The 12,887-nt window shown below is 31.8% G+C and overlaps 1 protein-coding gene across 1 annotated transcript; it reads right to left on the reverse strand.

Moving 5' to 3' along the window:
* Positions 1–10,793: 10,793 nt before the first annotated feature.
* Positions 10,794–11,555, reverse strand: LOC134688064 (trophoblast glycoprotein-like). Its single transcript, XM_063548532.1, has one exon. The coding sequence runs from the start codon at positions 11,553–11,555 to the stop codon at positions 10,794–10,796; it is 762 nt and encodes a 253-aa protein (XP_063404602.1).
* Positions 11,556–12,887: the final 1,332 nt, after the last annotated feature.

The raw sequence follows: 12,887 nt of genomic DNA on the forward strand, positions 1-12,887 counted from the left end.
GTGTTTATGTTTTATATATTAAACCGTACGGTGAACTATAATTGTTATTTTCTGTGTCTATTTGTCTCTTCTGGAGAGATGTCTATTGACAATCATATCATATCCTCTTATTTGTATAAACAATGAGTTTTACCTATATATTTCATATACAAATAGTTATCAAAGGTACCAGGATTATAATTTTGTACGCCAGACGCGCGTTTTGTCTACATAAGACTCATCAGTGACGCTCATATCAAACTATTTGTAAAGCCAAACGAGTAGAAAGTTGAAGAGCATTCAGGATTCAAAATTCCAAAAAATTGTGCCAAACACGGCTAAGGTAATTTATGCCTGGGATAAGAAAATCCTTAAAATCCTCGAAAAAAAGTTTTGTAAACAGGAAATTTATAAAAAAAAAATGACCACATAATTGATATTCATGAAATTCAACAAGTTTTTTTTTAAACATTGTCAAAACTGATGTTAATGAGCGTGTATTTGATTGAGGACAGTTCTTTTGGCTATTATGAATTAGTTTTGTTACTGCGAAATCTTTAATTTGCCAAAAAAAAAAATCAAACTTGTTTTCATACAGTATTTTTCTGTGAATTATTAAACCAATAAATTATTCCAAGAAACTGCAGGCATGTCTTTATTTTAAAGACAAGAAATAAGTCGAGTGTAATCATCAATAGTGTGTTTTAAAGTGACATATATAGCGAAATTTTCAAAAGATGACACTGTTTTTACCTTTGACTTTAGTTTGCGATTATTTCCCTGAATGGATTAGCTAAAACAAACATAAATTAAGAAGATGATCTTGTTATTAACTTTATGATTATTGAAATTAGTACGTTGTGTTCTCTTAATGTGTGCTTAATGGCCTGTAAATGCTTGGGACATTTTTTCATTACATGGAAACAATGCTTTGTTTATGCCCATTTCACATGACTATCATCCATTCTTTTTTACTGTTACATTTTGAGAAGTAATGTTTATTCATATTTGCACGATGCTAGGCTTTTAGTTTCGAAAAATATACACGCCATCTTTAAATTATTTCTTAACTGTAATTAGTTCTTATTTGTTTCCTAATGGTGTGGCTAAGGTTCGTTTTGCTTGACTGGGTTATAAAATTATCAGCACATAAGGAGAGAAGAAATCGAATATGGACCGGATTGAATAGTAAATGTATTAGACACCCGATCGAGGAATTTATTGGTAGAGGATTAAGTAGGATACATATATTTGATAAGCACCGATAGTTACAGTTTAACTGTCCCTTTTGGTATCTTTCGTCCCTCTCTCTTGACACTTATATCATAATGCATTCCCTTTGTATACATAGTGCTATATGTATACCCGATATGGTTTTAACATAATTTCAAATCTGATTTTAAATCAAATATCAGCAGTCATAATTGAATGACATGCGAAATAGGATACAAATTGTAATGCTCAATTTATTCAATCAAATTGAATGCTGACCGATATTTTAGTACTTTTATTCGAGATTCGTTTGATATAGTCTAATATTATTAATTCGTATATTTTAACAAATTTGATTCGTTTAGGGATAGTCACATGTTAAACTATATTTTCGAAGGTAGATAGAAAACGGCGGATAGCAAAAAGCATATTGACCGGCAAAAAGCATATCGCACGGTTACTTTTAGAATATCTAAAAACCGATATACTATGTGACGTCATGTAATGAATTCAAGGATATTAAAACACATGATGTCTGTGATCGATTATTTGACGAAAAATATCTTTAAATACATAAGATGCACAAAAAAAGTAAATGAAATAACAACTAATATGTTGGTATTGTCAGGGAGAGAATGTAATGTCTATAAAATTCCAACAAACCTATATGACGACTTTGATACAAATATGGTCGGATATTAATAATATAACAAATATAGCCTTTGTATGAGGTCAATACAGGATATATCGACCCAAAGAAGTATATCGACCTCGGACTACGTCCTCAGTCAATATACTTCTTTCAGGTCAATATATCCTTGTATTGACCTCATTCAAAGGCTATATTTGTATAGTATGTGATTTGATAAGAAATTGTATTTCAATATTTAGAACGCGTGCGTTTACATAGAATAACAACACAACACACAAGTTACAGCAAACATAATATTTCTTACCACAACAAGCATCAGGGCATGGTCAATTTAAAGCATATATTTATGTATAATCTCGCTATGTACTAAATGTGCCCTTAATTGTAGACGATGATAACAATGGACCTCAGACAATTTAATTGATAAGAGAGCGTTACAATATTTCAGAATGAACGATTTCTAGTAACAGTCTAATCAAGGAGATCCGTTAAAAACCTGATTTTTCTAATGAATGATTTTGGGGTCAAATCTTATTTTCAGCAGTTTGAAGTTAAGAGTTCGGACCATGTTCGTTGCAAGTTGCGTATAACGTAGAACTAAAATTACTACGAATGGCATTTAACTTTCAGAGGTTGCAATTTCTATCCAATAACTCCGGCTTTCTCTATGATTACATACTTGATCGCTATGATATATCAAATCCGATGACAATGGTGTTAGATACCAACAATAAAAAAAACTCAAACTTACGTAACCATTTATTCGTGACAAATAGCATTTATAGCTCATATTAGGTCCTTGTAAGAATGATCTAAGTTTAATGTTTCTATGATAATAAGTGTAATAGACTTCAAAATAAGAGTATCCGAAAAAATATAAATACAACTAATTCATATAAAAGAAAAATTAAATTAGATTAAAACTAAAACAAACCACAAATATGATTGGTATCAGCAATTAAGTATACAGCATCTTGGATCGGGATTTACAATAAATGATCATTTCTGGTTGGCAGAGTTTTAAATATTCTGATACACAACTTCAATTACTTTATAAGGTTGATTTATGAAATCTTTAAAAAGCTAAAAGAGAGGCGTAAGATACAAAATACCAAAGAGATGTTCTTCAAACTCCATGACAAAACAAAATAACAAAATAGAAAACTTAACATCGAACAACCCGACCAAAAACTGGTTGAGATTTCAAATGCTCTGAAAATAAATATAGATATAGCTCCTCATCTGCCACCTATCGCGTTGGTTATGATAACCAATGTTTAATAGCGTCCTTGTGATCAGCAATCATCTTTAAGATAAAAACCATGATAGGAAACACAAGCCCGTGAATATCGTATTTATTTGGAGATTCGTTTGCAAGAGCCGCCTGAATGTTGTTCCATATAACATAAAAATGTAACGTTCACAAGTTAGAAGCTTAAATCATGTGTTTTGTCGTAAAGTTTTGTTTTGATCCGATCAGTAGTGTCAATTTTTTGGTCATAGTCAAGCTAGTACGGTATCTGTGGTAGCCTTATTTCCAGTTCGATTTTATGAGTGCGTTCAGCATAGTCACCGATCGATGAATTGTTTTTTAAAAGATCATCATATTTATTTCAGCACGCAAAGTTAAACTGTATTGCTATTTTCTGTTTATACTTCTTTAGATGCTCCTGTGTACTTGCTGTTATATATTAATATAGAAAGAATCCGCGAAAAGAGGTGCACAGATGGTTCCTATAGAAAGGCTTATTGTTAGTTAAATAACACGTCATCCAAACACAACAAAATAATATCAATCGGGAATAATCACTTTGCCGTGAATAACCCTAGATAATAGATATTACAATGAATTTGCATTATTTGAAGTTTGAAAATCAACCTGGTGAAGTATGCTTTTACAAAATAAAAAATCTTAAAATGATGGTTGATAAAAACAAAGGAGTATTTTTCGGAATATTAAATGCTAAATAACGTTAACAAAATGAATATAATTATATATTGTCATTACTCTTGTGTTTTTATAAGACATTTTTTTCAGTTATATTCATTTTGTTAATGTTATTTTGGCATTCATTGTTCCGACGAATGATGGAAGTCATATCTCATTTACTGAACCGTAACTGATTGTAAAAATAATATAAATGTATTTCTGACCATGCAATGCTTGAAGACGTACCTAAGTACCAACATCGCTGCTAAGGTATAATGTATCAGAAAATGCTGAAATGAAAAATTTGTTTTCGTTATAAAGAAATGGAAAAAAGAAGGCTTAGAATATCCATCTGAAGTATTCATAACAAACTATTGAATAAGGACATTTAAATTAAAAGTGAATTCTTTTAAGATTCTCTAAGATAAAGTTATTCATTGTCTTACAGATACAAAAATAATTTAGTATGCATTGAATGAGTATATCCTTCAATGCTAAAAAAAAAAAAAAAAACTTGTCCAAATAGTATTTTTTTTATTTTACTATCTTGGATATTACGCAGATAAGATAACTATATAAAGGTGTCGCGTATAGCAGTATATGTTTATCTTTTCTGGTCATTTGATATCAGTCCAGTGTTAAGTCAGAGTCGTTGTGATCTACATTAATTTTTTTATATAGTGTTTTGTAGAATGTAGGTGACTTTTATTATTTTTTGTGTTCTATTTTCGACTTATGAGAGTTTTTTTGTATTCCTCTATAATATTCCGTCTCTTTTTTAGGTCACCTGGGTCACAGTCCCAAGTGAGCTTTTCTCATCACTAGGCGTCCGCCGTCGTCGTCGTTAACTTTTACAAAAATCTTCTCCTCTGAAACAACTGTGCCAAACTTAACCAAACTTGTCCACAATCATCATTGGCGTATCTAGTTAAACAAAAATGTCCGGTGACCCGGCCAACCGACTAAGATGGCCGCCATGGCTAAATAAAGAACAAAGGTGTAAAATGAAGTTTTTTGCTTATAACTCCAAAACCAAAGCATTAAGAGCAAATCTGACGGGGTAAATTGTTTATCAGGTCAAGATCTATCTGCCCTGAAATTTTCAGATGAATCGGGCAGTCGGTAATAGGTTGCTGCCCCTGAATTGGTAATTTTAAGGAAAATTTGCCGTTTTTTGTTATTATCTTGAATATTATTATAGATTGAGATAAACTGTAAACAGCAACAATGTACAGCAAAGTAAGACTTTAAAATAAGTCAACATGACCTAAATGGTCAATTGACCCCCTAAGGAGTTATGGCCCTTTATAGTCAATTTTGAATAATTTTCAAAAAAATTGTAAATTTTTACTCACATTTTCCACTAAACTACTGGGCCAAGTTCATTATAGATAGAGATAATTGTAAGCAGCAAGAATGATAAAGTAAGATGCACAAACACATTATCATCACCAGTACACAATTTTGTCATGAATCCATCTGCGTCTTTTGTTAAATATGCACATAGACCAAGGTGAGCGACACACGTTAGATTACACAGGCTCATCATTATTGGAATGTTACTTATTTGTCACGTTTTATTCTATTAATTTTATTCTAAAACCGCTATTGAAAAACCTTATGTAGAAATTGATTTTCACTCTTTAACATTCGTTCTAAAACTATCAAAGTCGGCAACATTGTCCGTGCCACGATCTATTAATGTTGTGTTTCATTGTAAAAAATTTTTATTTAACGCAATGAAAATTATTAAGTAATAATGAGTTTCATATAGCTTGCTTCTTCTTTTTGCAGACGATTTTGTTGGTCTTGACTTTTTACTTGAATTCCATTTAGATTTCGCCTACACCAATTAATCGTTCCATTTTGGAACGTAAAAGATTGCTTTAGGAGCGTGCAGGTGTTCTATTAGTTTTCAAAAACAATTTATAAAAATGTAACTTTTAACAGTAGAAACAGTCCAGACATTTCCAATATCCTTCAGCCACGTACGGTATCATAGAGTATAATAGCTTGCAAAATTTACACTCATATCTTTATTGTTTTGTCATGTGTACTATTGTTTGTCTATTTGTCTTTTTCATATCTAGCCACGACGTTGTCATTTATTTTCGATTTATGAGTTTGGTATCTGTCGTCCCTCTTTTGATATCCACGTCCATTACAGATTTGAAAATGACGTTTAATTTACTTCAAACTCAAAATTCAACTTTTGGTGAAATTCAACAGTTAGATATCGGATCCTTTTGACATTAATGTGAAAAATAGGATAAAAAAACTAAAAATCCAAATTCAATGCGAGATTCAGCATATGAAAGATCCCCAAAAAAATCATTTTGTATTCAAATCAAACAAGAAAAATGTTAATTTGAACACTCTGAAACTCAATGAACAACAATTTATAAACGGGACTAATAGGCCAAAATATAAATATATGTGAATATTCAGCATCTTACAAAACCCAAGAATACAAGACCTATAGTCCTGTCATGTAAATAAACTCATCATAGATACCAGGACTAAATTTTGTATATACGCCAGACAAAAGACTCATCATTGACGCTCGAATCCAGAAAAACTAAAAAGGCCAAATAAAGTACGAAGTTGAAGAGCATTGAGGACCAAAATTCCTAAAAGTTTTGCCACATCCAGCTAAGGTAATCTATGCCTGCCTGATGTAGAAAAGCCTTAGTATATCAAAAATTCTAAATTTTGTAAACAGTAAATTTATAAATATAACTATATCAATGATAATTCATGTCAGCACAAAAAGTCCTGACTACTGAGCTGGTGATACCCTCGGGGGAATAAATCTCCACCAGGAGTGGCTTCGACCCAGTGGTAGTGTTGTCATTTTAGTGCGTTATTCAACATTGTTATAATGTTTAATGTCATGTACCAAAGTCAGGAAAGTGGCAGTAGTTATCTTATAGTTCTTTTCTGTGTTGGTTGCATTGTCGTTTTGTTTTTTGTTGTACTTCAGTGTTTCTGTTATTTCGATGATTTCCTCTTATAGTTGATGTGTTTCTCTTGTTTTCAGTTTATAATCCGGATTTGTTTCTCTCAATCGATTTATGGCTTTCAAACAGCGGTATACAACTGTATAATTATAAATAGATTCATACATTCATATTCAAGTTACAAAATGTATCAGACGACGAAGAAATCGACGTCATGCCATAATACGACCATAAAAATTTAGCAGCTGTATATAAAAAAAACCCTCATAACCTGATATATAAATTTAAATTGCAGATACCGTATTTAACATCCTGTTGGTTATATTGTTTAGATTTGAAAATTACATATCAATTGATCTCAAAGGACTTTCAGATAATAAATAGTATGAACTGGACCTTCTAACTTAAACTTCATTTCAACATACAAGATGCAGGACAAACAAATTAAAAATGACCTGCTAAATCAGATTTTTTTGATTTTTCAAAGCTCATAATTAAAAGTAATGTGCTTTGTCCAAAGTCTTCCTGTAATGCATTTGTTCCTGTTGTTGGTTATTGGCGCTAATATTCGTTTATATCACTTTCTTTGTTATACATTAGGGCCTTTTTCTCCCTGTTTCACATTTTTCACGTTGTGACCTTTTATAGCTTATTTGATGGTATTAGGTTTTCTCATTATTGAAGGCTGTACAACAAAGACCTGAATCGTAGTATGTCTATGTCATTTAAATCATGATGAATAGTTAAGAAATTCAAAATCATACCATATTCTCCTTATTTCTATCATCGGCATTTTTTTCGATCAATTTTTAGTTTTTAATTTTTAATTAATAACATCTGAACAATTCATAGTGTTCTTGGTTTGATGCATCTCCCTCCACCCCACTCCCTCACCTCTCCCTTCCAAACCATTTCCTTGCAAAATGTGTGAATCCTGTCGTCATAATATTTATACGGACCTTCATAATTTGCAAACTGTGTGTAACTATATATAATCTTTTCGTGTGCTCCTCTAGAAATTCAACCTTAATTTTCACTTTTAACTTTTTACTGTGTTGTTAATACTTTCTATCGTTTTAAACATAAATTATAAATCAATGATTTAAAAAAAAACACTTTATTCATAAAGTATAAATATAAACTTGAAGAAATATTTATGAGCATATGTAAATATGAAACCGTAACATTGTACTTTTATAATATAATTTATGCAATGATTTTTCTCATTACAACTTACTACTTCCTTGTGCGGGTACGGGGCGTAAAGCACTCAAGCACTAAACGATCAACAAAAATCATTACGATATTGCTTAAGGCAGTCATCAAAGAGATATAACACTTAAACAGGATCCTGTACTATAACTGACTATATAATTATCAAGGTAAAGTACAATAATAAAATCATTCCCTACCTGTCTTGATTTTTTCAGTGTCAATGTGATTTCTGTCTACTTTCTCTTATTGCGTTAAAACTTTTCACAAAACGTGAAGAATCGAATATGTCAACCCTCGTCCTGATTGTTAAAACAATTTGATTACTATATGGAAAGTTGTGAGATATGGTAAAAAAAAACTCTTGATTGAAGTATTAAAAATGAAATATTATTTTTTGGTTAGTTCAGGATATCCTTGTCCAACTTACAAGTTACTGTTATGGAATGTAAATGTCTATGTTAAATGGAAATAAGTCTAACATTTCCATTGTGGTCAATATTCTGTTTCGTTAAAATAAATACCACAAAAATCTGAATTTTATGAAATAATTAAAGGCACAACCTATTTTAACAACAAATAACAAATAAGAAATATGTTTCGAAGCACAACCTAGCTTACAAATTAATTAAAACAAAAATGATCTTAAACTGATAAGTTGCTTGAAATCTTGATTAACAACGCATTTGTTACGTTTAGAGGACGTGCTTTTTTCAACAAACTATCGACATTCCCATGGGAACCATTTATGCTCTCTTCTTGCCGGATTGTTCCTTTATTCTTATGAGGCTAACATCATACAGGAACTTCGTAGGAAGAAATAAAAGAAGTCAGCAAAGTCATGTAATTTTACTTTCCGCTATATAAATGATTTAATCAAACTTTGGTGACTATGTTGCACGCATCTATTCCATCGAACTAGAAATACGAGATACAAAAGATACACTCAAGTCTGCCTCATATCGTGACTTACACCTAGAAATTGACTCTGAAGGTCGGTTGAAAACAAAACTTTACGACAAAAGAGAGGATTTCAGCTTCCCAATTGCGCACTTTCTATTTCTATGTAGCAACATTCCAGCAGCCCCTGCATACGCATATTCCCTGGCTTGTATTTCCTATCATGATTTTCTTGATATGGCTGCTGCTCAAAAGTAAATGATCAAACCAATAGTTCAAAATGGTGATATTGACATCAACCCTTCATAAGTTTTACGAACGCCATGAGTAAGTTGACCGTTATGAAATATCCGTTTCACGGATGATATCGGATAACATCCTTATGACGTAACTACAATCAGTTTCCATTTCACGAATGTGACCTACCAAATTACAATTTTTACCAAGTTTGTAATAACATGAGCAACACGACGGGTACTACATGTGAAACAGGATTTGCTAATCCTTCTCGAGCACCTGATATCACCCCCTGTTTTTGGTGGGGTTCGCTTTGCTTAATCTTTAGATTTCAATGTTGTGTTTTGTGTACTGTTATTTTTCTGTTTGACTTTTTTTTGTAAGCCATGCCGGGTTTTTTTTTATCTATAAAGGCAACAGTAGTATACCGCTGTTCAAAACTCATAAATCCATGGACAAAAAACAAAATCTATGTCTTTCTGGTATCTTACGCCCCTCTTTTATAAACTTGTAACAACATGTGCATAGATATATATACATTACTACCTTAAATGAACTATAAAAAAAAAAATTGCAAATAAACATGATAATCTAAATAAGAACGTAACAACACATAAAAAAATTCAACATACAAATCTTAAATATCAAATCATTGAAAGAAATAGAAAAATTGTTTTTAAAAGATATTTTGAATCAAAGATGGTGTTAATTACAATTATATGTACAATTATATGTCTGTAAGAAAGCAAATCAATTACACAAAAAAATAACACGAAACCTTACTAAGAGAAATAAAATGTTATCACAATTGTATTAGAATAAAATCATGAAAAGTTTGTATTTTTATTCTCAATGCAATGTAAAGGATTAGGTTCAGTAATACCCCTTTTTGGCCCCAAAATATAGCAGTTTTACAAAATTTTGAAAATGTAATCTTTTAGCTACTTACTGCAAAGTAGAATGCTTCTGCTACATAAATATAGGCTGTTTTTGACAATACAATGCACATATATCGGGTACTAGCAGCATTACAAAAATCTTCACAATTTGAGCATTTTAGTTAAGTTATAGACGGTTTCCGTCTGAAATGAAATTGGCCGCATTCGTGTTCTTTCATAATATTGAAATATAAGTTGCATTTGATGATAATACATAACATATATAAAGGTTGAGGATGAACACTTTCATTTTTGACAAAAACCATCTGAAAAGTGACATTTTTTTGGCATATTTGATAGATTTTTCATATTCAAGCTTGAATCGGAGCGTTTTTAATGACTAGCTCAGTGATAATCTTTTACAGAAACTAATTGAATCAATAGAAACAGACACTTAAGTATTTAAAAAGTGTCCAAAATCTTTCTTTAGATGAACCTGAAATTTGAGGATAAAATCGGCCCTTACCGGACCTCCTAATTTCAAAACAAAAAAATGTTTCTCACACATTTAGTATATGTTGCAATATTTGATTACTTTTGGGGCTTATCGAACATAAACATATTATATATATACATCTATATAAATTGCATTTGCTATTATAAGCAGCAGAAGTAAGTAAGTCTGAGATAGAGTAGACAATTTCACATAAACAAACTAGGACTATATTTTTTTCCAAAATCATAAATATTTGAGAATGCAAACAGTAATTTTATAGTTGACGGAACACATGTACGACCACCAATTACAATCTACATTCATTTTAATGAGTCTGTTAGGCAGAATTCCAACTTCCATGTTTTGCATTTTCATTATTTTCTGATAAATAATTACTTAACAATTGCTTCTTAACCGTTGGCTGTCTCTTGAATGAACTTACAACATGTTGAATAGTTTCTCTCTTAATGTAAGCAATTACACTCAGGAATATTGCAATCAAGGCAAGCCTTGTTACCAAAACATCAACGGTTGCATTACTACTAGATCTGTTACTGCTACTGTCCCCAGACAAACATATGAATTCAGCTGACTGCACTGATACTATGAATCTGTTAAAGAACAAACCATCATGACATGTCAGGTTTTGTTTCTTAATAACATGGACTTCTGGTCTCTTTAGCCAGTCATGAAATTCTCGCAACTGGCAATCACAGGCGAATTCATTTCCAAAGAAATTGACAGAAAGACTTGATTTTTTCTGAATCTGATCTAGTGAAAATAGAAGCCCATTATGGTTAGAGTATGCTTCGAATGTACTTATACTGTTATAAGATAAATCGAGGTACTCCAGATGTGTCAAACACCTTTTATGATAAAAGTTCAAGCTCTGAAGTATGTTATGGGCAAGATTCAATCTCTTTAGGGCTGTAAATGTACACATTGTATTAGCAGTATCTTCGTCGAAAACCGATAATTTGTTGTTGTCAAGTGCTAACACTTCAAGTTTGGTAAATTGACTTTCCAAGAACAGAAGCCGAATATGGGTGATATGAACTTTACTGTCAATCTCGTCATGCAAAGCATCACTTAAATTCATTTTTTTCAAATTTTGAATATTTGTAAATGTCCGTGTGAGCATTGTAGAAACGTTCCACTGATTATTTGCAAGGTTCAATTCTTCCAAATTTGGCATACATTGGAGTGATTGTCCATTTATTTTCCTTATCCTATTGTTTTGTAAACCTAACTTTTGCAGAGAATAGAGATGATAACTAGAATCGTCAGCACATGATCCAAAAAGATTTCTTGGCAATTCGAGAATCTCACCATCAGTTATGTGAAGTACACTCTATACTTATATATAACAATTAATATATAAAACACAACTTATATTTACCGATCGCCCACAAGACTAGAAGGACACCGGATTTTATTATAATCTATCATAACCTGTCCTAAGTCAAGAATCTGATGTACAGTAGTTGTCGTTTGTTTATGTAATATATACGTGTTTCTCGTTTCTCGTTTTGTTTATATAGATTAGACCGTTGGTTTTCCCGTTTGAATGGCTTTACACTAGTAATTTTGGGGCCCTTTATAGCTTGTTGTTCGGTGTGAGCCAAGGCTCCGTGTTGAAGGCAGTACTTAAACCTATAATGGTTTACTTTTTAAATTGTAACTTGGATGGAGAGTTGTCTCATTGGCACTCAAACCACATCTTCCTATATCTATATAATATTTATGCAAATAAAATTTATATACATATATATGAACAATGCTTTCAATACGAAATGAAAACATTGACTCTGTCATAAACGAACCCGCCGGCCAGGAAAAACCAACAACCAAGTTACCTTAGTCGATATGGAAACCTGTGTCCAAACCCTAATGCTCGGAAGATCGTCTCGAGAGTTGTACTTGGACAATACTGAAAATTAGCTTATGTTTACATAAACAAAATACCATCAAAATGTGTAATAGCAAACAAAAAAAAACAATTTATAGTACAAAAAACAAGAAAAAAATAAACATTAATGAAACAACATTAAATCTTAACTTGACCATTTCGAAGTTGGCGAGAGAATGGTCTGATAGGGAAATAAACCCGCCAAAATGACCATTCACGTGATACTACAATTAATATCACGTGTCCATACATATATATGGAAAGAACCGTTAGTACAATAATTTTCCTCTATACTTCGAAACGCCGAAAATTATAATTCTTTCAAGATCAGTTGTAATTGAGCGCAAATTCATCACTCTCAAGAGAGCCGTGGTGTAGTGGTTAGTGCATCGGACTACTAACACAAAGGTTCCTGGTTCGATTCCCGTTTGGGATGAAAATTTCAGGAACTCAATTTTCGGCTCTCCCTTGACACCATTTGCGAGTATGGTCTTGAGGAAACAATGATAGTCCGTCGGACGG

The sequence above is a fragment of the Mytilus trossulus genome, chromosome 10, assembly GCF_036588685.1.
Source record: "Mytilus trossulus isolate FHL-02 chromosome 10, PNRI_Mtr1.1.1.hap1, whole genome shotgun sequence".
NCBI classification, from domain to species: domain Eukaryota; kingdom Metazoa; phylum Mollusca; class Bivalvia; order Mytilida; family Mytilidae; genus Mytilus; species Mytilus trossulus.

Coding starts and splice junctions, on each gene's coding strand:
- LOC134688064 (XM_063548532.1), bottom strand. CDS start 11,555: ATGAATTTAAGTGATGCTTTGCATGACGAGATTGACAGTAAAGTTCAT.